Consider the following 27,575-nt stretch of genomic DNA (forward strand, 5'->3'; position numbering starts at 1 on the left):
TTCTGTATGCTTGAGACAAAATTAATCTCACCTAACTTCGAACGTCTAGAGCAGAGAGATTTATACTAATCACTGCCAGCTCCCACTACAGTCAATGAGGGGAAGCAGACCCTTGTAGAGACCCTTGCACTCCTCTGCATGCCACTGCCTTCCACTGACAAGGCAGAGAGCCCAAGGTGACGTAGTTCAGATGCAAACATCCAAATTGGTGAGATAAATGCCACTGTTTGTGTTAGATCTTTATTAACCCCCTGCTATTAATAAGCTCAAGATTACAAAAACATACATTTTGACAATTTAACACTTTCAGGTGTAACGCTTTTGTATTCCTAACCATAAATAATATGCAAACCATTAAAAAGCCCGCTACGAAAATACACTCTTTTTTTAGTATGTCTGCTTGTACCAAAACAAGAATAAAATACAGACAAGTTTATTGATGGCTGTAAATGTTACTGTTGATGCTAAATAAATAGCAATACCTTACTTTCAGGCATTATAACATTTCCCCATGCGGAGCAGAACCAAATCTAAACTAGGCAAATTATTTCATTCAGTGAAAAAAGTTTCTTTTAAATAAATAAAGTATTTGATATGCAGGTTTTGGTGAGATGAAATTATTATAGGTATCAAGCCTTCTTAATTAAAAGCTACAAATTATTGAACAAAACTGAACTCAGAAAAACTTTCAGGAAACAAAACTGTTACAATACAGAACTCTGGTGTCTGTGTTTATAAATATATATACATGTACATACAAATAAAAGGACTGTAAGGGATAAAATTGTCTTCCTTTACACAAAGGAACCAAGCACTCTCTGTGCACTCCAAGCGTTACCATTTAGTTACCTCATGCAACTGCTTTAGCTCCTGCAGGCCCTGTTCACATTTTTGTTACTGGCTTGTATTTTCTCCTGTAGAAATTGAAAAAGAAACCTGCCTGACCCCGTATCTCTGGGATAAGGAAAGGAGAGGCTTTGTTTCTTAATAAATCCCACTTTCTTCAGTGCAACCATATGCCTATGGGATTGTAAGCTTTTCACAAATATTTTGCTAGATCTGCTGTATCATTTTAATATTTCTTCAAATTAAGGTCCCTTATTTTTGAAATAATCAAAACACAATTGATTCTTTTAGAAAATAGAACCGGGCAAAATGTTCCACATAATAAGGTAAATCTCGTTTAGTTGTCCTGAACAGAATTCTTCAAACACTGAGGTCTAAACTAAAGATAGAAATCTTGTGCAATGAGATTACTACATACTCAGAGGATAAAACATGTACACACACTGCTGAATTCACATAATGCATAGAAAATTAGTATTTTCTGAACATGCAGTGTTTGTGAATGTATTCTGTGCACAGCTTTCTCAGATGAACTGCAAAGGAAATCTTGGTGGGTAATGTTGAAATCAGCCCTTAAAGGATTTACAAGTTGACAAAAAACATGGGCAGCTACTGGGTCTCACTCTATTGCATGTTATTATTAATTAATGCTACCCTTTTTAACTTTGAGAAAGTACTTCCCTCAGTTATAAAGTAGATCTTCTATTCATCTGGCACAGTATTCTTGTGTCTGTGTGCGTGGGTTTTTTTTCCCCGCGGTGTACCACCTCTTCACCTTCAGATAGCAGTGCTGAGTGCACACAGCTTAATTTCACGTGTCTGAAGTACACACAGCTTGCAGCTGCTTGCTCTGCCCATCCCTGGAGGGAGGAGTTCCAGTAACAGGGGAAGACAAATGGCATTTGAAGCAGCTATGCAGAGGCCCCAGTTTACATCCTCCCATCCTAGTTAGCCCCAAGTCAATGCAAGTTTAACAGCCTGGAGTATAAACTGTAGGACTCCAGGAGTTGCCTCCTCTGTGATTCATCCTCCCTAGCTAGAGACAGACGAGAGAAAGGCAGCAATTGCTGTAGAAACTTGCATTTAACCCATCCAGAGATGTCAGAGGAAACCCTTAGGCCAGCAGTGGAAAACCCAGCATTACCTTTGCCTTTGTCATGCAGTCCAACCTCTTCTGTCTGACAACCCTCAAATATGACATTTTTTCCCCCCAGACAGTATAGCAATATATGGCTGACTGATGATGAATTGAGCTGCAATGGGAAAGCAAAATGTTTACACAATAAACCCATAAATCATTTTGTAATCATTAACAAGCATTCTCAAAATCTTAACTGCTGTGGATTAGAAACCTAATTCACTGGAACTGGTCACTCACATGGTATTATACAAAGGAAAAAAAGTCACTGATCCTTCACGTTCTGAAAAGGGGGATGTGATAGTAGCGGTCATCCTCGGTCAGGAGAGAAATCTCATTCCATTCCCTTCGGTATTCTTCTGGATAGTTTACTTGAAATTCCTCAGTATTAAACCTATGCAGTCTGTAAACTCTTATCTTTACTTCAAGTAAGTATCCAAGAAGAAACAGTTCAACCTAAAGATGAAAGAAGTCTGTAAGTCATTTTTTCCTAGACTTAGAAAACTAAACCAAAGTTAATCCAAGATAAGGCAAGTCATCTAGCTTCAAAACAGTAGACAAGGAATAGAAGGGGCACTTTTGTAAGTGGAATCAGAAAATGAAAAGTTTGAGGGTATTCTCAATGTTCCAACAGTCCTTCCACTGCTCTTTTGCACGTAGAGGATATCCTGGTTAATGCCTGACACTTTGGAAACATCCGTCTTTCACCTGACACAATACATAACCTGCTCCCAAAGCCAGCTCATACAGCTTAGTGGGGAGCAAGAAGGGACTATCTATTATTAAAAGATTGATACACCTTGAAAAATGGGAAGCCTGCCACCTTGCGATCACTTGCTACATGAGGGAAATATAACAATAAAAGGAATACATTTCCTTGTACTTCATGTATATGAAACTTGAAAACTGGCATCTTCATTGATGCTTCTTGCAAAGGATTGCTTCATCTGGAAAAATGCTTTGGAAAAAGCTCATATCCTTGGGCATAGCCAGACAGAGCAGAACTTGTCCAGTTATTATCAAACTGCTCCTGAAGATGACTGCAACATATAACAGTTAACTTGATAACTGAAATTGATTATAAGAAATAATTTCACTCACTGGAAAGTGACACTATTTGCAGAGTGGCAGTGTGGAGCTTAGACATCAGTACTTAACTCCTCACTAAATAGAAAATTGGAAAAAAAATCTTAACGTATAAAGGTGAACAGTTAGAGTTCTCATGAGCTGCTCTTAACAGATATGAGATCTAATGGGAACCAAAGAGAGGGGAAAAAATAGAGTGATAGAGGGTTTGGCATGGTGGAACAGGTGGGAAAAGTGAAGCAACAGCTCAAATCTGCATAATCTAAAATTATTTTATATATCAAAGGTATCATTATGCTAAACTATGTATTTGATTGATAGCTTGCAGCATTTATTTCTGGCCCAGCAAGAAAACTGTCCACCCCATTTTATTCTACTACAGTTTTTTTCCTGGAAGATAAATGACTATCCTCAGTCCACTTCCCCACATCCCAAAGAAAAAAATTGGGCCAGCTGTCACAGATGATGTATGATACATTCACCTAATCACATCAGAGATGGAGTAAGTTTTGTGCTTTATTTTTCATTTGTATCGTTACCTGGTCTAGACAAATAGAGTCACCTATGGAGTTCAGACGATTCATCATGAAACTCAAAGGGTCAGATGAAGAATCACGAGCAAGGAGAAGGCTAAAAAGGTTATGTGTGGCTTCTTCCCTGTTCTTTATCTGCTCATAGGCTTCGACAACTTCATAAAGCATGATGAATTTTATGGCCTCATATAGTTTGTGCTCCTTGCTCTCATCAGAGAAGAGTGTATTACACATGTTTCCTCTTTCTTCATGATCTTTAGTAGCACTTATTTCAGTCCACTGGAAAGCACACAGAAGAATATTAATCAAATTATTAAGAATTCTATTTAATATGAAAGATTCCAAAACAGGAACAATTGCCAGCCTATACCATACCATTATTGTGGCCAAACGGTGGTGCAAATAAGCAGGTGGCTCTTTCAGATCTGCAGTGAAATTTGAAGCCTTACACATTTCAGTTTCCATTTATCCAGCTGAACCTATTTGCTACAGAGAGCTCCAAGCATCTGGATGTTAATGATAGTCTATGAGAAAGCAAACGTAATTCCCCTATACAAATGCCACCCACCGCCACTGTAGAAAATCCAGGTATTGCCGTCAGTAAAGAGCCTGGATGGAGCGTAACCACAAAAAGGACCTCAGAAAGTTACAGGAAATCTGTGTGGGGGCATCAGACATACACACTAAGCCATAAGCAAAAGTTAGATTAAGTGATGACTCCAGCTTCCAAAATTCAGCGATTTTCCTCTATAGTACACTTTACATTAAAGTTGCCCTAGCCTGAATTCTTTAGATGCTGAGCCCAATTCAGAAGTGTGTCAATTAAAAGGAACCTATGCAAACTGGAAAGCTGTAACGGTATTATGAACTGTACACACTTGTGTGTATTTAGTGTTTCTGCTTCATGAGGTCCAGGTAAGGTGGGTGCACAAGAAGGGATGAAACAAAGACATACATGGGACATGAACAGAGTAGGAATTTCTCGTTTTGCTCACAGCTGATAACAAGAACTCCTGAGCTCTCTGTTGCTCTAGCAGGTTCAAAAGGCAGTGCTCACACTCAGAAATGGGCCATCCAGGGGACCATGATGGACTGGGCAGCAAATCAGAAAGCTTAAAGCACCCAGTCCTGAACACAGTGGCTAAAAAGTCATCTGGAACTGAGGGGGTTTTTGGGACCACAGTAAGAGATGATGCTCAATGACTGGGATTCAAATGAATTTCAGTTAATTCTGGGCTTATATTATTTATATGTTGAAGTGGCCACAAACTGTGAACTGCAACTAAAAAACCAATAAATCTAACTTACCCATAAATACTAAATTGAGAAACAGATCCCACCATCTCCTCAGGCATTCCCGAAGACTTTCCTTACAGGTTAAAAATGCGACCAAGCAGATGAATCACTAATGTACCTTTGCTAAAGGACCTCTACTACCTAAGTGAAAAGTCTGTCCTAAGTGTAAAGCACCTATTAACCAACACGGCCCAGGCACAACAGCATGTGCAGGCAGCTGTCCACAAGATGACGATGGAGCTGGAAAAGGCAGCAGAGAACTCTGTTAGTGAAAATAGGCAAAAATCCATGTCACTGGCCAAACAGCATCTTTAGAAAAATAAAATTAAGTTGGGAGCTAGACCTCATGCCCGATAATAGCGTAATTGTCGTACGAGGAGCGGCTGAGGGAACTGGGGTTGTTTAGTCTGGAGAAGAGGAGGCTGAGGGGAGACCTCATCGCCCTCTACAGCTACCTGAAAGGAGGTTGCAGAGAGCTGGGGATGAGTCTCTTTAACCAAGTAACAAGCGATAAGACAAGAGGTAATGGCCTCAAATTGCGCCAGGGAAGGTTTAGACTGGATATTAGGAAGTATTTCTTTACAGAACGGGTTGTTAGGCATTGGAATGGGCTGCCCAGGGAGGTGGTGGGGTCCCCATCCCTGGAGTTGTTTAAGAGTCGGGTTGACATAGCGCTGAGGGATATGGTGTAGTTGGGAACTGTCAGTACTAGGTTAACGGTTGGACTAGATGATCTTCAAGGTCTTTTCCAACCTAGATGATTCTGTGACTCTGATTCTGTAATGCATCATACAGCTGCTCTGCAACAATTCCTTAATTATACGGATTTGTTCACCATGCTGACTTGAAACTTTTTTCTGTACTAACATCCAGTTTAAATACTTCATACTAAGAGACTAATATCAACTTAAAAGAACTACAAGTTAAAAACAAAAGTCAAACAACCTAACGCTGGCAAATGCAAAGAGTGCCTAGAACAAAATAAGAACTGCACACAAGAACCACCAGGCACATCTCAAGAAGACAGACAGTTGTCACTGTGGCACAGCAAGGGTGCAGGCAAGGGACAAAGACCAGATCTCTATTTGAATTCCCTCTTTTTATTACTAATGCTTTGTTTCTAGAGCTAAATAAGTCTATTCATGGTTTGTTGTGTTTCTTTAGGTAACTATTACTATCACTGATAATAGCATTTAAAACTACAGAGTTGTGGCTCATATACACAGGGCCATATAAAAGGAACTAACTTAGCTGTGTACCACTAAAATAAGCTGTTGTGGCTGTGGTAAGACAACCCGGAACCATGGTGTATTGTAGAATTAAAAATGACAGTTTAAGGTCTGATATACCAGATAATGGATGCCTTCAGGGAAGTGTTTCAACCTAATTGGCCAGAACACTGGAGTCCAGCAAATACCAGTATCCACTTGATGGCTGTGACCCAGGAGAGCACGCAGAGCAACTTCCAGGCAGGAGGAAGATGGGGAGAAGAGGGTGGTGGTGTGCTAGGGACAGATTGTGGCAAAGCAAATAGGAACAGTCCAGAGCTCACACAAGTGCAAACATGCAGAAACCCCAGAAGAGCTCAAGAAAGGCACAAGGTCTTGTCAGGCCAATTTTTTATCTCTGTTTCAGAAGGCTTTGGGGCTACTGCAGTTCCTCAAGTTTTAAATAAGTAAATAAGAGTTATACTTGTGGTTGGGGATGCAGGCAATCTGGCTATGTGGAGCAGAGGGGGCAGCGAGGCTGACAGGTCTTTGTAGTCAAGTGCCTCGGCTTACAGAGAGAAATTATAGTAAAACTGGATAAATAAAACATTTCAAGGAGATGGGAGCAAAGGAAAGACAATAGTTTGAGAAGAAAATGCACTGTTTGTTTGTTCCCTCCCATTTGGGGAGGGACTCCACGAGGATCTCATACAGCATGTTGTATTTTTAATCGAAATGATGAGATACTGGCAGGAGCCCCTTGACGGCAAGGGTGACTAGCCACACAGTAACAGCTGTGGGGAGGATGGCCTCCCTAACTTACAGGGGCACCCTGAGTACTTAGCCTAGTGGATCTCTGAAAACTGGATTCCCCTGCAGGATAGGTGACGGCCTTCCCAGCAGCTCAACTCTCTGAACCTGGGAGGAAGGCTGACTGCCATGGAAACATGTAACCAGCAGCAGTTCCCTATCTCTGTCTCAACCCATGTCTCAGTGCTTTTATTCCTCCCAACCATTTCCTAAGTACTCACATTTGTCTTTAATGTCTCCATGCATTTGCGCAATTTGCCAAAGGCATTGGGACCTGTGTATCTTTCTGGCCCAAAACTGTACTGCTGAATCCAGTTGCAACCTTGAGAATACAAAAGCTTTTCAGGGAGCTGGGGGGGGAAAAGAAAAAAAAACTAATCATAACCATAACAAGAAGTAGAATATAAAGTTATATAAACTCATCTACACACAATTTACGATGTGGTTCTATCCTCTAAGTTGTACAGTTCAAACAACAACAAAAAAACCGGGCCTCAGAACAACTCAAAGGAGGCTCCCTTTGACTGCCAAATCCTTAAGAAACTTTTAAAACAGGGCCAGCCAAAAAATAAGAAAATACGCTCTCAGCAAAATATATAACCCACTCTCTGGAAAAGCTGAATACATACAAATTCAGTGAGATATTTAGGATTACAGACACCTTCCAGTTTGCACAGCCCCCGCAAAGGCAGCAGCTATAGCTGCCCACCTCCTTGCTGCTGTCTCCTGCTACAGCTCCTGGAGCCCAGGGCAGGATTCCTGCTGCTCCAGCAACATGCTCAGCAGCTCCCAAGTGAGCCACTCGGCTTCGAATGGATATGGATGAGGAGGATTCAGATATCCTTCTGTGTTAAGGGAATGACATCTAGCAGGACAGCAGTAACATCTATCCATCCATCCACTTTTTTTTTTTTTTTTTGGTCACTTAGACTCATATTCACATTGGTATGCTTAGATCAGGGACAATTTTTCAATGAAGTGTAGTTCAAAGAGTATGAACAACTTCTCTTTAAATTCTCCTCTACTTCCATAGCAGACATGTCAGTTTTGACATTGAACAAAGCTTCCTTCTGCAGTACAAGGTTACCTGAATTGTGATAATTTAGGAAATTAATTTTACCTTCAATATATCTCTCTCCTTCATCCATGATGGAAAAGGAATGCCTTGGCTGAATATCTGAAAAAGCACCGCTCTTAGTACACAATAGTTGTCCCTCCTGACTTGTCGCAGGTATTTGATATGACAGCTCCAAAATAATTCTTCATATGCCTACAAAAAGAAAAAAAATTAGCAATAAAAATTTTAAATTTTAGACAAAACCCATGTTGATTGGAGTCCAATTCCAAACTACTTATAAAAGGGAGCTAGGGGAATGAGAGAGTATATTTTTAAGTTTTATATACACAAAAATGTTCCAACACCATGGGTTTTGTAAACACCTTAAACTGGCACTGCTCCTGAAGAGTCATTCTGCACTCTCTCCAAACCCAGTGACTTGGCTGCTGTCTCAGCACTGTTGCTAGCATAAACATTCACATGGTCAACCAAATCAGAGCAGGTCAGCAAAGACTTCTTTGCCGTAATAGCTTTAACCTCAACCACTTCCAGCATGTGCTGACACATGAGATGGAGCAGCAAAAGGGTACGAACAGGCGTCTGGAGAAAACTCTTTTGTCAAAAACATCTCCTTACACTGACCTGAATCCATTGTGCGACGGTGACCTGAGGCTGAGCAGATCTGGCAGCTCTGTGCTGAAGCAGATGGCCCTTCTTCCAGCTACACACTCCCTGTATTTCCTCTGCATTACCTCTGGCTCTCATCTGAGCCCTTGTTGAGACAATTCAGAGCAATAAACTGGCAGAGAATTAGAAAGAGGACTCTAGAGTTCCAGAGGCTGCTGCATCAGTCTTACAGTTTGCTTCCTGAAGGGGGGAGGAAGATGGTCTCAATTCCTGGTCCTCTTTCATCTCAGTTGCTTCCTCACGTCATCCCAACAGTACTTCTCAGCTGCACATTCTCCCCTACTCTTACTTTGCACTGGCTGTGATAGCAAGCCTACTGAATTAAGCCTGCTGGGGGAGCTTCCTGTTGCTTCAGCAAGCTCGGGTGGCTCAGAGAACATTCCATCGGGATGACCTGCTCTATCAGCTCACCATCCTGGTAAACCACATCCAACAGAAGACTTAAGAGCCAGCAAAAAAGAGGGAGAGGGACTGCTTAACTAGAATGAGGTGAGAAAGAGTGAAAAAAAAAGACAAAGGACTGTTCCTTTTGGGGACAGCAAGCAGGTTAGGCTGGTCCAGGATCTCATGAGACCTCATCCTCAAATGTGCTCCTTACTGTGATAACTTCTACCTGGTATAACCAGCCATCCACTGGCTGCTCTAGATAAAGGAGTCTCCTTTTCAGCTCTGACCATCTAGAAGGCTCACAGATTTTCTGACAGGCTTGTTGCTCAGTATGTGTTTGCAAATTTATTAGAATTTTTGCTACCTTTTGAAACTTGTTCCTCCAAATAACTTTTGGCCTTGTTGTGTGTTGTTCTGGGCACTTCTGGCATTGCTGTGTTTCTGCATTTAATGTGGAAAAGTCGGATCCTTTCTCTGTTCATCATTTGGACACAACTCCATGTTTTTGCAAACGATCTTTTTTCTCATAACTCCTTTATGCTGCTGTTTAGTCTTACCAGCTTCTTTTTACCCTTTCGTAAGTCCTCCTTGGCATGCATTTGTTCTGTGATTCAAATACCATGACCTAAAGCTATATATATGTCAAATACACTGATTGTAAATATTAAAGTCTCTTAGCTGTCTTTTAGATTCTTTTTAACATACTTCCTTTTTTTTATGTAGTTTCCCTTTCTGAAAGTGGAGGCAATTGTAATAATTTTTTTTGCTTTGTTGTTCTTGCAAGGATGTTGAATACAATTATGTGCCATCTCCTGTTCCAGAGAGCAACAACAGGAATTAGAAAACAACGTTTTGAGGCAGATTCTGTGCACTACTTGGGACCAAGGCAAGGGCTGCTTCCTTTCCTAAAGGTTCCCTGAAAAGCTGATCCATGAAACATTGGCACCACTTTTAAGTTCAAACCCATAGATGTTGCCAGTGCAGATGGCTAGCTGGTGTCTCTCATTACTATTGCATCTCCTGCCCCCTCTGTCTTTTTGATCTCTCTTGCATATCACAGATAGTGTTCCCACTGTTATCAAATAATCAGAAATATGGACCTGATGCTACATTTGTCCTGCACTGGTCTGAAATGCCACACCATGAGGACACTAGGTTATAATGTCACAGTTAGTTAGCTGATTGACTGGATTTGAGTCTAAGCTTGCTTTAACAGATACTACTACTCTACTATCAGTATAGCTACTTTAGCTAGAAGTTTTATAGGAAAAGTAAAGATCCAGCCCACGGTCTTTGAGCCTATCTTGGTGACTAAGTCTTAACACAGTTGAAACAGAGAGTCGTAAAACGTGTGTCACTGCTGGAGGCCCATCCCTGTCACAAGTTAGGATACCATAGTGCTGCTCCAACTTCAAGCATGGGTCAGGGCCCTTCAGTGGGCACCGCTGCTCTCGTCATGCCCCCTGCCACGCTGCCTCCATTAATGGCCACCAAGATATAGCTGCAACAGCCCATTGCATCAGCAATAACATATGTCTTTTGCAGGAAGTGCAGCTGCTGTTTCTGCCTATCAGGTGTAAGCACATACACACAGTGTACACAACTGAAAAACATGTCAGTGAGCTGACAGAAAACAGTGTATCTAGCAGCAGTGAACCATGAATTGAGGAGATCCTTGGCTCAGGAGTTCAGCTATCTGTGATCCAAAGACCGGTTTGATGCAGCACAACTCTGTCACCTTGACTTACAGTTATGAAGAAAACATACTAAGCTGTGAGAAACTATTTCAGGTAAAAGGATGTAAGGTAAGAGAAATAAAAATCCAGGGAGAAGTATAATTATTAAGATGGTCACAGCTAGCAGCTCAAAGATACAAGAGGGGGGAAAAAGAAAAGAAAAAAAAACAAAACACAAAAAAAACCCTACATGGAAAGGAATAAAAGCCACAGAATTAAAAAAAAAAAAAAAAGGAGACTTGGAAAAGAGCAGCACTGAGGCCCACAAGCAGTGGAGGCTGCCACCTCCCCATGCAGCCCAGGGCTGTCTCCAGCCACCCCTCAGCAGCTGATTGGGGTGCTGAGGATGACAAGGACATTAACTGTGAGATTAGTAGCTTCTTAGTCCTAGCTACGTGTGGTATGAGGCAGCAGGAATTGCCAGGCATAGTTATCCTGCGTGTGTCCTGCTCACTGCACCTGGCACAGGGTAAGATGGCAGCGCAGAAGAGCCTGGGCCAGGGAGCGCCACGGCAGCGCCGGGCGGCCGGGGGAGCAGAGCTGGAGCAGATGGATGCTGCACAAAGACAGGGGATGGCCACCACCCAGCACACCGGCTCCTCGCCCGCTGAGCGCCTCCTAACCCAGCACAGGTCAGATGTGAGCTCCTGCCCTGCCTGCCCCCAGCTGCGGCCAGTGCAGCCGGACGGACAGGCGGCCTCAGCGGCTGCTGCGGGCCACCAAGAACCGGCTGCTGTCACATGGACCTTCAGAGCTTGGAAGAGAAACGGGTGTGGTGTTTCATTCCTCCTTGCAATGAGAGTTTTTACCTTAAATCAGAGGGCTGGCCAAGAGACAGCACCTACGACCAAGTTATTTGGGCTGTAGCACTGGAGATGATTTTTCCTGTTAAAGCCGCTGTGTGGGTTGCTGGTGCTACAGGGGGAATTCGGAGAAGATTCACGACTAAAACCTGATCTACATTTTTACCTGCTCTAGTCTAGTCTTTATTTAGACCCATGTTCATGCTGTCCCCTTCGTTTTCCATTTGGCCAGCTGGTGTAGCAGGCTCTGGTAGCTGCAGCAGCTGGATGCAGGGGGAGTGCTATTCCTTTCCCAGGTATTTCTTCTCCCTCTCCTCATGCAGAGATTAAAATTTAACTCTTACCTCCCTCATGTGTTTGGCATGCTTTGTTTCTCCTTTCCATTCTCTCGCACTGTAACCAAGTAGATCAACCTCTGTCAGCACACTGAGATTCCCTAAATCAAAATTAATACACAGATTAGTTAACTTCTGCTGTTCTGCATCTAAAGGGTAGCAGTGGTGGGAGGGGTTAAGGAATACAGAATGACAACAGAAAGATTACTTATGAATTTTCTTTGAAGGTAGTTGCTCCACCTGAAATCCAAATGATAAAACAGGTGTCAAAGGGGAGTTGTCAAAGGTCAATATTTACTGAAATAAGCAACAGCATGGAAGATTAAAGTCTGCATAATAAAAACCTACCGTTTCAGTAGCTGTGCTAAAAAGCTGTATAGCCTTCTGCAATACCAGAAAACAGCAACAAGGAAAGACATGCTTAGCATTAGCTGCACTTTCACTTTTTTCCACATGAGACACAAAGATTGCTTGGTGGCTGTTGTCCAGGACCGCACCTCATGCCTTCCTAAAATAGGGATAAAAAGAGAGGAAAAAAATTTGTCACTGTTTTGCAATACTTGTTTCTATTTGTTTTCTTACAAAAAGAAAAATCATCCAAGTACCATGCCAGTCCAAATGAAACACAAAACACAAAATGTGAAAGGCGAGTATATTTTTATATACTTAATATATATACTTTATATACTTAGTTTTTCAAGTTTCTAGGGTTTTGGGTGCATACGGTTCACATTTCCAAGCCTTCCTCCACACAGTGAAGGCTAGATATATAGTTACAATGGAGTCACAGGAAAACTGATATCAAGCTGTTCAGTAACAAAAAGAAAAAAAATATTTTTTTTTGCTTCAGGATGTACTGATCCAGACACCTGTACCAATATTACTTTGTCACTAAGTCAAGGTTTTAAAGACCAGGGGTTCCTGGGAGTTGTAGTCTACAAATGGGCCATATAAGGCAATATTAGCTGACTAAGCATCATACGACTGCCCAGGGAATTAAAGGAATGTTCCTGCCTCAATTTGGTTAAGTCTAGGGTCAATGTAAAACTCTGGAGAAAGCTCCTCCCCAGGGATTTGGTAGAAAGCTCAAAAGATCATCACAAAGGGGGTGTGCTCTCTCCGTTCTTCACAGACCTAAACCAGGACACATTTCTGTCACTCTCTTGGCATTACAGGTAGGGTTAGGGAAGGTTTTGGTTGTCTTTTGTTGATAAGAAAACCTAGAATTGAGAGAGGGTCTGGAGAGTGAATAGTTGACAAAGGCAGTATCTGCTCCCTAAGTGAGAAACTTATCCTCTGGCTGAAATTTGAGTATAGGAAATTCCCAGAGTTTATGATCAACAGCTGCTCTATTATTAACTTATTTATTGATTTAGTACAAAACTTTAGAAGAACTCAACTTTTTATAAAGGCATCCCCAGAGAAGGCTGAAATCACTCTTGTCCAGAGAGTCCACAAAGGGAATTACTCATTCAGCATAGTTTTATGTCAGCTGAACTTCTGCCCCTCCTGGCTTTAACAGGAAATTTAAGAAGGGCTTAAATTTTCCAAGGAAGTTAAGCCCATGCACTGTGGACAACTATCCAGTTCGAAGAGTTACATATGAATCCCAACTGTGGCAACGAGATAAACAGCTATGCATACATTTTTACAAGCACTGCTGCATATATACAGAGCATTACTGATATTTGGTCTTTTCCAATATTCTGTTGTTTGAAGAACTTTTATTACAGGATGTCATAAGCAAGTTGTCCAGAGGCAAGACCCAGACCTCATTTCTCCCATGAACAAAAGGCAGGTTAAGACCTGTAAATGAAAAGGTGTTAATAAACTTTAAAGAGGTAATCAGAAGAAGCTTTTGGGGTACTAGTTCCCATTTACACAAAACCTGATGACAAACAGGTCTTCTGTCAGCTTCTACTCATAGGCTGCACTAACCTGTGCGTACCTGGCATGACCAGGGGTGACGCCTGTACACGCTGAGTAGAAAAAAGCAAGACACACATTCATGCACAACTAAAAAGACCAAAAATCTGAAGCTGCAGGAAACGTTTATTACTGATGTCAAGTAACAGACAGCAAAACATCAGCTGTAAGGTTTGAAAATGGCACAGCTCATGGAAACACCAGGACATTCCCACTTACAGCACACACACACACACACTTACTGCTGATGGACACCATCAGGCATGTTCTCAGTAAGCACCCAAATTTCTACCTACAGGACAACAACTCAGAATTAGTAACAGATGACAGCCCTGGCAGAATCAAGCCACTGCAATTTTTTTCTCTCTCTTCTTTAGGATATAAAGGCATCAGCATTGAAAATACCTCAGTAGACTGTAAATAACTGATCCTTCTGCTAACTAGAATGGAACCTGAAGGCTTACAAATGTTGTTCAGCCCATGGATCAAGTGGGTATTTTGGAAACCAATGATGATTCAAAGAAATTCGTTAACAGCAATTTAAACATACAGTATCAAAAGGAAGATGCAGCAAATTTTCATTTCATTACTTAAACCAAGTGTATGGTCACTCTTTTGATTTTGAACAAACTGGGACTGTAAAAAGTGAGAGCTGGTCCATCAGTTAAAATGACATACTTTGCTTTATGGAGTACCAGAAATACATGTGAATGTAAAATTTCTTCCTTTACCCCTTTTACAGGCAAAAAGACGAGAGGTCTTCATCAGCTTTTAAGTTGAATCAAACAATCTTCAGAAAAAGCTTTTGATGGTATTAATCCTGAAAGAAACCTACTGAAGTTCAACAAACCCCCTTCCAAGGCACATGGTTAACAGGTGCGTGAACAACTGTTCTTCAAGGAGTGCTGGGAAGCATTGGCTTACTGATTTCAATCAAAAACACAAATCGATGTCAGAGAACATGAGATAACCAAATACTGTTCACCTGTTTTTATTTAATATGGGGGATTTATAAGTAGATATTTCCCTAATAAAAAGCTTAATGGGAGATGGGAAAACCCGCAAACAAGTGATTTTGAGTACTTTTGCTACGCTTGTATTACAGCATACCCTGGACTTCATAAACTTTCTCTCCTGTCATGGGAAAGCTGCTGTTCAAACACCACTTTGTGATTCAGTTACTACTTTCAGTGCTTATGTCACACTTAGAAACATAATTACATTTTTTTATTCAAGTAAATGACATTTAGAAATGGCAGCTGGATTGCAAAATGCTGCTAGTAAAAATCCATCATGAACAAGACATGAATTAAAGATGAGGGCAGTTTAAAATATATCTTTCCACCCCCTCCCTGCCCCCTCCAAAATTCTTCAGAAACTGAAGAGCAATTAAATTAATAACACACTGGTGGGGGGAGTAAAATAAACCCACGGAATTTTTAAACCCAATCCATTCCCTGAGATATGGACACAATTCATCCTGTTCCTCAGGAGACAGTGACAATCTGTCGGTGCTGCGACCAGCTGCTGGGCTCACATCTTTTTGAAGACTGACTGCAAGCATCACTGTGAGGGACAGGGAGGCCTGACTCTTCCCCCACGGTGGGTAACAGAGCCCTGGGACTTCTAACACAGCTCCTAGCAGAAATTCGGATGAACAGAGGTTGAACAGCGCTGAAATAGGAGCTGATAGCAGTGTTTATTTTACAGTGCAAGTAGTACACCGTGTTTTCATGCCACATCAACTTCCTGCTAGTGCCAAACCTTAAGCTTTTACCACCCCACAAAGTCAGCAAGAGACACACACACAGAAGAAAAAAAAAACAAAACAACAAAAAAAGCCAGAAAAAAGATGAGTAAGAGACATGTGCAACATCTCCTTCTTTCACAAGTAACTCAAGAAGCGTCTCTAAAGGATTAGCTCCACATTTGACTCCCTCACAACATTTTGGAGGCTACCACCTTAAAAATGCATAACTGGTGAAACGCAAAATGTAAGAGATCAGCTTGGGAACTAGCAGACAGCACTGTACGCAGTGCTGAAGCACTATCCAATATTTCCAGCATGTCTGATGGCACATTCACCCTCTTACTTTTTTCCTCCCTCTCTGTAACAAGGCCATCAGGAATATAACAGAATTAAAAGCTGTGTGACTTCTTTTCAGGACATTCCTCTTCACAGTCGTTTTGGTGCTGAAAGCAGGACATAGTCCTTGTTACCGTAAAGTGGTCAAGTTTCATACTCCCATCACACAAGACTATGTCCCTAGTTCTCGAAAAGCAGGTATCCCCTCCTTCAAAGAGGGAGGCAGTATTTTGGATCCTTCTGTTCCAACCCTTCTGCTGACCACCCATACCCCTCCTTCTCCTTCCTCTCTTCGATCCGGAACTAGGAAGAGAGACCCCTCAACTGAGAGACACAAGGCTTGGCATGGAGGTCCAAGCCTGTCTGCACTCAGTGTGTGCCCACAGAGCTCTCTTCACAGCTGCACATCACTTTTTTCCAGGCTACGTAGTATCAGTACCGAGGTATGTTATAAAACAGACTAAGTCGCTCTTTTAAGGGAAAACAATTAAATTTATCCTTATAGAGCAGGCATCAGCATGATGCAGATGCACACATGTGCACACACACATCACCTGACTGAGCCAAGAGGGAGACCCAGACAAAAAGCTATTAATTACACAAATTCAATACCTACAACAGATTACACCCCATAACAGCATAAAAGAGAGAAACATGCCTTTTTAAGTAGTGCCAAGTAATTACAGAGTCTTTGACTTCCCTGTTTATTATCAGTGCCACACCAAAAAAATGAAAAACTACTGAAAACAGATCAAACACCAAGATATGTGGAAGCACTGCTTAATTCGGTAACTATTTCATTAGGAAACCCTTCCTTTACAGAGCAAAGCAATGTCACCTTGTTAAAAAAAACCTTCTTCACCTGTTCTAACATAACAACTAGAGATGAGGATCTCTACTTGGTATAAGAAGAAAAAGAGATTATTTACAGGCAAAGATGCTAATCATCAGTGACTTATCGAAAGTTCAACTGTATCTGCTGATCAGATCTCAACTTCTACTCCAAAAAATAACAAAACAGGATCCCAGCACCAAATGGTAACTAGAATCATGCAATTACCTAGAAAACAGAATAGTTTCAGCAGCACTGAGGCTCATCCCTTGCAAGAAAGGCTTTATTTACACAGCTGTCCTGCGTAGGAGTCCCAAGTGCTCTCTCTTCAGCCCTTGTCCTCTTTCTGCAAAGATCTTTCAGGAAAAATAGAGTAGAAAGGCTGGCAGCCTTCTCTGGACTTCCTGATCGTCAACAGGACCCGAACTGCTGCTGTTAACATATCTATCCAGTTGTGACACTTGCTTATTCCTGCTCTGTAGCAACAAGCATAATGCGTTCTCACCTACTGTGTGATTATCTGAAATATACCCTTTCCCTCTCCCCAAATGCCTACAAGAATAAAAGGAAAGTTCAGTTATTGATCTCCTGTATAATTCAGCTTCCTTTTTAAGGCACAGGGTGCTTCATCCAGGACCTTCAGATGATTAAAGCTCAGCAACACTTCCATTTACATGAAAAGAAAAAACATGAGAAGCCTTCAGAGAATTTACAGTCCCAAGCAATACATGCAAAGCATTTCATGCCATAAAAACCCAAGTATCGCTTTAGAGCTCTTATTCCTAAGTATGAATAAAAAATAATGAAAAAATAAAATAACCTCCTTTTAAAGAAGGAGTCTCTGAAATTTCTGCTACTGTGATGATTTTTTTTTTTTCATGTGGGAAAAAAATCCATCTTCATTCAGAACTACTATTTATTACCTGTACACTTCAAACAGAACTTACGTAAACACACTAAATCTATTATTTGAAGGAAGCCCACTCTAAGGATTCTTATTACGCCTGCTGCTGAGTGGCATGTTGAGTCATCCCCAATGCCACCCCTGTTTGTTTCTGGTTTATCTGTTTGCAAACACAACTCACAAAATGCTTTTTATAATTATTTTTTTTTTTGCTGTGCTGAATCCAAACTGATGGAGTAAAGGAAGTATTTCCCCCTGAACATCTTATGCTAGGCTAAGTGGTATAAATACGTTGGGGTTTTCTGTTGATTTGTCTAGATAACTGAAGCTCTGGTTACAGGGAAAAAAAGTTGAAGTCTTACTTTGCAGTAAGAATTATTTTCCTCCTCCTTTTTTGAAATCTTGTTTGCTAGACAGCACAAGACTTGTACCTACAACCAAACCCTCCACGGATGTGCAGTCATTAGGCGTAAGGAGGCTGGGTGGTACCACAGGCAGCATCCCTCCAGGTCTCTGCAGGCAGAGGTCCCGCAGGCTGCTGCAGCGGCTGACCCCTCCTCGGGGCTCCCCGGAATGGAGAGTCCCCAGCCCTGCCTGCATGCACACCCAACCCCCCCAGCAGCGCAGGCACCGGGGTCACTGCCACCCCAGAAGAGCAGGACCTTCTCGAGCCCGTCACCCCAAAGGAAGGGGCTGGTGGGCTCTGCGACTCCAGCACAACCTGCAGCAGTGGTCACCAGGCTGGCACTGATGGAGGGACGCAGAGAAACCCCCCAAATGCACACAAGGAGGGGTGAAAGACACCTAGATGGAGGAAGAGGGACTGTCAACAGAAACCCGCATGGGACAGATCTCAGTGCGAGCAGCATAGAGGAAAACAAGCTGCTTATTGGAGTCCACCAGCAGTGCTCCTGAGACAAAACACCCCTTGGACGGCCCCAGGTGACTCCCCATCCCCTCGGTGGTCACCCACTGGCTCATTCCTAAACAGCGGTTTGACTCCTTGAGCACCCTTTGCTGAAGTGCTGTAGCCCAGAGGACAAAGCAGCAAGAAATGCCAGTCAACTTGTCAGGCACACGCTGCAGGACATTCCGAGGAATTTTAAGTTTCTACCTGTCGACAAACAGTTATCCCAAGTGATAGCTGGGAAAACAGCAGCATCAAGTAACCCATGACAAACAAAACCAACACATCTGGGCTTGTTCACTGTCTAAGCAGTATCAGTCACAGCTGTTAATTCTTACAGGCAGTGCGTACATCTGCCATCAGGTAAAGACCCTGCTCTGAAAGCCAGCCTGCCTTTGACCATGTTGCATCCATGCAGTTCATCATTCCCACCTCTGTACAGGATCTGACTGCTGTGCCCTAACAACACAGATTTTATGTCTGTCTACACAGCCTCTCCAAAAGTGTACCAGTCTCTGCATGCAGGCCATGCAGCATTGTGTATTTTTCATGTGAATTAATAATCATATATGATTTATGATTAATAATCACAAATAATTCACATTTCCTGGTGGTGCATCAGATCACAAAGCCTGTGCCTTCCCACTAGGTATGTGCAGAGGTTATTCCAGCTGTGTTATTTGTTTGCTTGGGAATTTTGTCTCTCTTCCTCTTTCCAAGACAGATTAGAAACGGAAGGGAAAGGCAACAGAAAGCATTCCGAGTGATGGCTTCGATACCTTGCAAATGCCAGAAATTGGTCTTGCATCTCTTTCGCCCCGCCTCTCAACATCTAGCATGATGAAATTGAAAACCTCGGCTTTATCCTGCAGAGAAGCAGCTGGAGTGTTTAAACTCTGCTCTCTCTTCACCTTTTAAAGGGTAACAGTTTCAAGCTGGCATTTCTTAATTAGCTGATGCACATAGGAGTCCTCTGCTTTTTTTTTTGAGAGTGCATTACCAGGCACTTCTTGCCTAAAATCTTAAGCAAAAAAGGCATGCTGAAAGGTAAAACTTACTGCATCAAGATAACTTAAATTTTAGTTACTATCACTCAGTAGAATACCAAAGTCATAACTAGTACAAAATTTTCATAAAAATGTGATTCAAGAATATTCTGTGTGGAAGCTCTCTGCTTGTAAAAACACATGATTATTATTGCTAATGCACATTTGGTATTGTTACAGACATTTGGATGCCAAAAGAAGCTTCAAGAGAAGCGCTCCAGACATTGGTCGCAGGGACCAAGACACCACAGTTCCCTGACGCCTCTCTATTTGCACGAACTGCCTAAAAACTGGACAGTTACATGGCAAGTTCTACATAAAGTACAAATTATGCAGCCCTGCAAAATATGGTTAAGTGTGACCCTGCATATCGAGCTCTTGAGAGACTGGCACTTGGCAGAGGCACAACTTACTTTCACTTGTAAACTAAGAAAGTGAAATACATAGTACTGGACAGTTTCTAACCTTGGAAACTGGCAGGGCCATTTTTAAAGATCTACAATGATATGGAATCCCCTATTTTTAAGGCCTAAGCCTTTGGCATGCATGTCACAGCTGAAATTTGTGTGCAGGAAGTGACATGAAATGAAACCAGAACTGAAGGACAGCGAACATGTCTGCAGGTCTCTCCCAGACAAACGCAGCAGGCACACGCATGGCATGGAGCTGCACTCAGAGCAAAACTGGGGGAAACTGGTAGGACGTCTCTTTGTCACACAGACAGACCTAAACCAAATATTTAAGTTTGCAGAAAGACTCATTTTGCACAAACTCAGCAATTAAAAACCTGCTGGCATTTCCCCGGTGGCCGCTGACCTGTAGGCAGTGCCAAGCACCTTGCCATGATGCCTGTTCGCTGCACAGATGCTAGGGCAGACTTGACAACAGTCAAAGCCCCGCGCGCACCACATCATTATCAAGGCACCAGTTTGATGCTAAGGTACACATTTCCCACTTTTATAGCACCATTCACTCAATATGACCACCTCGTCCTGGAAACATAAGTGTTAAGCACTCAAAAAATCTGGAAAATCTCAGCCATGTATTATGAATGACGAATCTGAGATGGGGTCTTGTCCAAGACCACATGCAGAGCTAGGGACAGGACTAAGGACTGAGCATATATAGCCACATCATCCTGTATTTTTAGCCCTCCATCTTAATGCGATGTAGCTCAAATAAGACACCGCAACTCATCTGGTCATTCCATAGCCTTCTCCTCAGAGAAATGTTTGTTGAAAGAAATGTCTGGGCAGCACAAGTTGCCCTGCTAGCCACATCCCTCTGCGTGGGTACATGGTGTGGCATCTGTGCCTGCCGGTGACATAGGGACAGGAGCTAGAGACACACCTCCTTTCTCTGTCAGGAGATTCCAGCACCTCCACACAGGCTACAGAGAAATCCCAGCATGGGGGTCTAGATCCTGAGGATGCAAAAGATGTACAGGATCACTCCTCTGCAGTGAAAAAATGGGAAGAAGCTACAGAGACAGAATAAAGCTGAAAAGAAGCTAAAAGCTGCTGACTTAATAATTTCTCAGAAAATTAATGAAGTAGCCTGCAGCAGTTCTGGAGTATTTTACATGTTTGCCTTCACTGGAGCCTTCTCAAAAAGTGGACGGTATGACCTTTATCTCCTTCTTTTCCTCATTTATGCTGGGGCAAAACTTTGACATGATTTTTTATGATCAAGCAACAACCATGAGTTATTACTGTTGATGGGAAAAAACCAAACTTTCCATCAAAACAAATTTTGTAATATAAAAACTAAACTCTCTCTAGCACCTCAGAAGTTGGTGCAAGATCCCTAGCTACGAACTCTGCTCTTAAAACTGCCATTTACTTTTACGTTGCTGTGGCTGAACTACACAGTCCTGACAGTTTTCGATCATGAAACATTGACAGTTAATAAATAGCTATTCCTCTATCTTTCTGGAAGATCGTCATGTCTGATCCCCGGTGCTGCAACCATGCACAGAAGAACTAGTGTTTGCCACGCCGTGAATCCCAGCAACAGAGCACATGGGCACAACTCCCCATTCCTGATACATGCTGGCATCACACCAGCTGTATCAACCCAGTAGTGCTGAAAGGATGCCGTGCGTCCACCGTGCTTTCGCAAATTCCCTCAAAGCAGAAAACAGATCCTGAAGTGAATTCAGGGTCAGATGTCAGTCAGCAACTCAGACTAGTGTTTGACTTTAAAGAGCATTATAACTCCTTTAGAAGTCAGAATGCCTGAATAAAAACTTCATTAGAATAGAACTAAGGTGGCCTAACGGTAATTTAAAAAAAACAGTTTCACAGCCTAAACCAAGAGAGAATTAAGAAGCTCCTTAACATAAACTTTATGCAATTCTAATTACACCCATAAATTTAGTTATGGAAGTGTAATGAAAACAGCGCAATTATACAACCTTTTTACTTCTGAGCACTAGTTACTCCCTTGTGTTTTCAAAACAACTAGATTATAACCATACTCACCTCCCTAGTGTAGTTTGGCACCGTGACTCCCATGATTCAGCTGCACTAGGTCAGGAGGCATTTCTGAAATTTCAAACTTATTTGTCTGGGTAATCATGCAAGGTCAATCGTTTTCATATATTAAGCTCAAGAAAAACTGCAGACATTACTGAAAAACCCTTTCGTGTTTGTTGCTATATGCTTGGTAGGTAGGATTTAACCTGGAAGCTATATCTAAGAAACATGCTGGACAGAAAGTCCTGATGCTGAACGGGAAAACCACACCATCTAGTCAGGCAACCTGGTCCAAAATGTTAAACGAAATGAAAAAACTTATATCCCAGTGGCAAAAAACCCTCTGAAATACAAAAATTAAATAATTTTTTTTCAGAATTCTAAATTCAAATGCAGATACTTATCCATAAAAGCACTTACAGTTAATATGCCAACCAGCATTTTAATGCCGCTTTTGCCCTTGAAAATCAATTCTAACACCCTTCACCTAGCAGTATTTTGTACAGATATGCAAACTGGCAGCTTTTGCTCTTACTGTATGGTGTCCCCATCAATTCCTAATAAAATTATTTGCCAAGCAGTAAGAAATAAAATGCTTAAAGGAGTAAACTTCAGTGACTACAGAGAAGTTTTCAGAGCCTTAAAACCAAAATGGGTCATTTCTTCACACACTTTACCTCTTAGTTTCATCACTTGCAGAAACTGGAGTAGGCCAAAGGACGGAAGGGGGAATAACTGTACTTGCACATATTAGCAAGAGAGCAGTTAGCACCACACTAGCTTAACACTTACTTACTAAATACCACAGAAATCTGGTTCTTTCTCCACTGCAGAAAATGAAAGTATAAGGCAAATACAATTGTACAGCTCCTCCAAAAAGCAAACCAGTTGGTTAGTATGAAAGCAGTGCAAAATGAGAGCTGGACCAGCAACCATCAAAGCAGAAAGGCAGCCTGGTAGGGCATGGTATCTTCAGTCTAAAAGGCCCCTTGTCAGTGACTTAAGAGACGGATAATACTGAGAGCTACGAGCAACTGGCAAGCAGATCAGCAGGGGTGCGTGTCCATCGCCCCAAGTCTTCCCGAATCACGTACTCATTTCTGATCCCCTTTTTCCTCAGACTTTCTGGTGGGAATAGAAGCCAGTCTCCAACGTTTAAATTCAGTTTTAAAAAAACCGATCCCAAACAACAACAAAAAAAATAGCAACACCCACCCCCCCCCCCCCCCCCCCCCCCAGCCCCCCCATGCGCACCTGACGTGAAAATGTCACGCGTTGCTGTTTTAAAACTACGACGACCCGCGGGTAGGTTGGCGCGGACAGCCCGCGGAACGCACCCCTGCCCGCGCCCACCCCAACCCCCCCCACCTCCCGCCAGGGCACCCGCCGCACCCCGGCTCTGCCCGGGCCCCCCTGAGGCGCCGCCGTGCCGCGCCCCCCCCACCCCCCGCCGCACCCTCGGCGTCCCGCCGCGGGGGCCTTTGGAGCAGCTTTCCGGGTATTGTCACGTTGAGGAAAACGGCCCCAAAAGAGGCAAGTGGAAAATAAAAGTAAAAAAACCACAAAGAAGCGACAAATAAACTGAAACCCCCGCCGCGCCTCACCCGCTCCGCCGCTCTCCGCCTGCGCCTCCTCCCTGGGGAGCGAACCCCGGCTACAAACGCTACGCCGACACCGCCCAGGGCGGGGATCCCGCGGGGCCGCCCCTCCCGCTCCCCGCCCGGCCCGGCGCGGGGCCCCCCCGCGCGGCCGCCGCCCCGCGCTGCCCCTGCATCAGGGGTGTGGGGGGTTCCCGCTGGGCTGGGTGGCGGGAAGGCCCGGGGCCTCCCGGCCGCCTCAGAAAGCGCGAGGTAGCGCTGGCGGCGGGGTGGTCACGGACCCTGTGTCGGGGAGAAAGGGTAACCCCAGTCACCCATCGCTGAGCCTGGCTTCGGCTTAAGAAGCGAGGGGAGTTCTCCATTTCCCCTGCGGATCCGCCAGCAATTTGATATAATTTGTGCTGTAGTGTCACACAACGTTATTTTACATTTTATAGCAGCAGTTCCCTTAATGGAGACCAACGTCATCAGCATCTGTCTGAAATGTACCCGTGAAACGTAAACACAGCTTAGTGACTTCAGAGTTGTTTTTTTTTTTTCCTATCATTAAATGTTGATTTCCTTACTAATTCACTCATTACCAAGATGAAAGGCATTCATCCAGAAAGAAATTCACCCTGGCCAGGTACCTTCCCTTACAGCGATCTTTTAAGTGTAATTTGTCCCAGCTGCAGGTTGAGAATTTGCATAGGCCAGTGTAATTTCTTTTCTGGTTACACATTAAAGAAAAATTTTCTTCCACCTCCCTAGGGACTTTGCAGGAAAAACAGAAGGGAATTGTAATGGTCTGAACAAGTGACACAGACTTGACTCTTACAGAGTTACAAGTAGTTTGCTCCAGTGCAGAGCTAGGACAAACTTACAGGGTTGCTTTTGGGGTTTTTTTTGTTTGGTTGGTTGGGTGGTTTTTTTTGTTGTTTTTTGTTTTTTTGTTTTTTTTTCTTTTTCTAAAATATCATAAGATATTAAAATGCTTGGAGGTAGAAAATCAACATGTTTCATGAATCAGTGATTTGTTCCATCTGGCATGAATATCACATTGTTTCCCCATCCATCTCAGCTAATCTGGGCAAGGAACAAAACAGACAAAACCTGTTAAGTATCGATGTACCAAGCACTCACTTAAGTGTGCTCACAGACAGCCACAAACATCCAAGTTATCCAAGTAAAAGAAACTCTAGGCTTAAAAACCAGCTAAAAATAGCAAAAGTAAATAGTTGACTTGAGAGGCCTAAAGCTGTCAATTGGCTGCATTGAAAAATCCATTTTGGAAAAAAAAATTTCTACGTGCCACCTCCATGTCTCTCTGCAGCATCAGCTAGCTGGTGCTCTCCGTTCGGGCATGGAGTTTGTGGTTTAACATAGTTGCGTCTCAGGAGGCGCAGCTGAGAGAGGTGACGTTAGGATATGGCTCACATGGCATCCACCTGGGATGGGATTTGTTTCTGAGCCGTGTCTTGCCTGCACCTATCCTACACTTCAGCTTCCCCTTTTCTCGGGCGGGCCAGTGTGGGTGCCGCCTGATGGTTTAGCGTTCCAGCCAAATCCAAATTTGCCTCTCTAACCTGTGTTAAGATTTTAGGATTTAATAGGTGATTTCTTTGTGCAAACAGGCCTGAAAGTTAATGTTTATTTGGTTGCTGACTCATTAGAGAAGAGAGATGAAACACGCATAGTACAAACACTGCAGATCAACCCCCATATCAGTGAGTCCTTCCCACTTCCCGGCTTTGGGCTCTCTTCTCGGGGCATGTATTCAGCACGTCAGTGTGACCTAGGGAATAGCCTATGCCCTTCCACCCATGCTCTTGCTGGGAATAAGCCCTGGGGCAATCAATCAAACAGAGATCACTTACTTGAAACCTCTTGAGGTATTTTTTTAACTAATACTGTCCTTTTTTCCCTCCTCAAGCTCTTTCTGGACCTCTTCCCTGAGCCGCTTAGGGAGAGCTCCCTACTACCTTTTCCCATTTGTGGACTTCAGCAGGAGGTGTTGTCTCTCCTCCTTGCAAGTTGCTGAGACAGGACAGCCTCTACCCGCCTTGCTCCTCTAGAAGCCCCTGCGTGGCCTTGGATGCAGACAGCTCTGCTGGGGCTGACCCAGGTAACACACAGGCCTCCCGCACTCTGTGTTGGACTAGTCTGGGCATGCCATTCCTGTTAACTGACTATGAGTTAGGAGAATCCTAAGGAGACCAAGCAAGGTCTAGGTCTGAGCCAGGATCAACTGTAAAAAGGGGAATAGCAGCTAACTGGAAAGCAGTTTCTGTTGTGGACTGCGCAGAAGTAGTTCTGGTGCTGCTACAAGGGTTCAGAAAGCTTCAGAAAGTTGACTTGCCCAAAATATCTTAGAAAACAATGTAGGGAGCTAGAGAAGGCCTTACTTGTATTGAACATTTTTCTGCAGAAGTAATGCGTCCCCTGCTTCGCCTCTGCGTAGGCAGCAGCTCCGTGGGGACAAGGGGAGAGCTCCAGGGAGCTCAGGCTGGAAGCAGCCTAAGTTTGATTCTCTTCCTCCAGACTTTCTGGTCGTGGCATTTTGCACATGTTTATGATACTCAGGCAAGGCTATGTGCTGATGGCAAACTTCTGCTGCTTAGGGATAGTTATGATACTTCCTTCCTTTAGGGCAGCATTACGAACTTGCCCATAACATGAACCTCCAGGTTTTTCTCTAGGTCATAGCATCTCAAAGCTGCAGGCATGACCATGACTATCTCCTCCACTTGTACCCACAGAAGACTTCATAGCAATTACAGCAAAAGCTTATACTGAAAGCTGTGTTAAGAAAGTGTGAAGACATTTTTAACTGTCTCTGTTTAAAGCCACAAATCATCAGCAGAAGCAACTGCTATGTTCTTGCTCCCATCTGCAGGTGAGCAGCAGGAGTATAACCACAGCCCAAAGAACGTAAACAATTCAAAAGGAGTGTGAAAAGGGTCTGCTGAGACAAAACCAACAGCATCCAACCCAGTAAGAGTAGGAAACCTAGGTGCAGAACTGGTGAGAGCCTCACCCTTCAGTTTTTCAAGTCCATTATTAACAGCCAGGAACCATTTCCCTGTTTATCATCATTTATTACTGCTACCAAGGTCAGGTATACTCCAATGCATAGGTAAAAGCAGTGCCCATGCAGATGTGATCTGCAGCACAGGGGCTTGCTTTCTATAGCTGATCACCAGCTTGGTGAGATGCCAAAATTTAGAGCACAGCTCTACGAACTTACCAACACTTCTCTTTGAGTGGTTAATTCTGCTTCGTTTTTCTTGCTCACTGAACGGGTCCCTGTTCTTACTTGCCTTTCTGTCATGTCGCCTCTGCATCTCCTCTCCAGAGTATCCCCCCGGCTGGATTTCTCTCCCCTGACTTCTTTTGCCAGGGGTAGAAAATGGGTCTCTACAGACTCAGCTTGCCTTCACAGATCAACAAGCCGTGAAAGGATCTGGCTTCCTGTTTCATTTCCGTTAAAGTTTTCAAGTCACACGGGCTGTCTATGCTTCTCCATATCCAAGCCACAAGAAAAAAAACAAAACAAATGAGCATAACTCAGCTATTTATAAAGGTCACATTGCTACCTCCCTCTGCATCTTCCAAGTTTGAGGGCTGGAGGTTGCAGGGTGATTTTCAAACTGTGATGTACCACCCATACACGGTCTCTATCTTAGTGGTAGTCCTCAGAGAGTCACAACCTCTTCTTTTCAACTCCAATATCATGTTTGATTGCTAAGCATTTAACATTACTTATCATGCAATCAATGTGATTTCTGTAGAAACACTGACCATGAAGAGGAAACAGGTGGTCCACACAAGCATCCCTTCTCCATTAAGATACGGACTGTGCTATGTAAAAGCAAACTTTACACAGATAGGATTAAAT

General features: G+C 43.1%; 1 protein-coding gene across 5 annotated transcripts; it reads right to left on the minus strand.

The window, feature by feature from the left end:
* Positions 1-209: 209 nt before the first annotated feature.
* Positions 210-27,136, minus strand: OTULINL (OTU deubiquitinase with linear linkage specificity like). Of its 5 annotated transcripts, none has more exons than XM_074874128.1 (8): positions 26,925-27,134; positions 12,271-12,430; positions 12,131-12,162; positions 11,932-12,023; positions 8,038-8,187; positions 7,139-7,267; positions 3,610-3,882; positions 210-2,440 (listed from the first exon to the last, which is right to left on the minus strand). In XM_074874128.1, the coding sequence occupies exons 1-8, from the start codon at positions 27,019-27,021 to the stop codon at positions 2,261-2,263; spliced, it is 1,113 nt and encodes a 370-aa protein (XP_074730229.1). In that variant the 5' UTR covers positions 27,022-27,134; the 3' UTR covers positions 210-2,260. The 5 variants fall into 5 exon arrangements, with proteins under 5 accessions (XP_074730229.1, XP_074730249.1, XP_074730267.1 ...); XM_074874148.1 differs by lacking the exon at positions 26,925-27,134 and adding an exon at positions 23,705-23,772; XM_074874166.1 differs by lacking the exon at positions 26,925-27,134 and adding an exon at positions 13,567-13,728.
* Positions 27,137-27,575: the final 439 nt, after the last annotated feature.

The sequence above is a fragment of the Strix uralensis genome, chromosome 1, assembly GCF_047716275.1.
Source record: "Strix uralensis isolate ZFMK-TIS-50842 chromosome 1, bStrUra1, whole genome shotgun sequence".
NCBI classification, from domain to species: Eukaryota; Metazoa; Chordata; class Aves; order Strigiformes; family Strigidae; genus Strix; species Strix uralensis.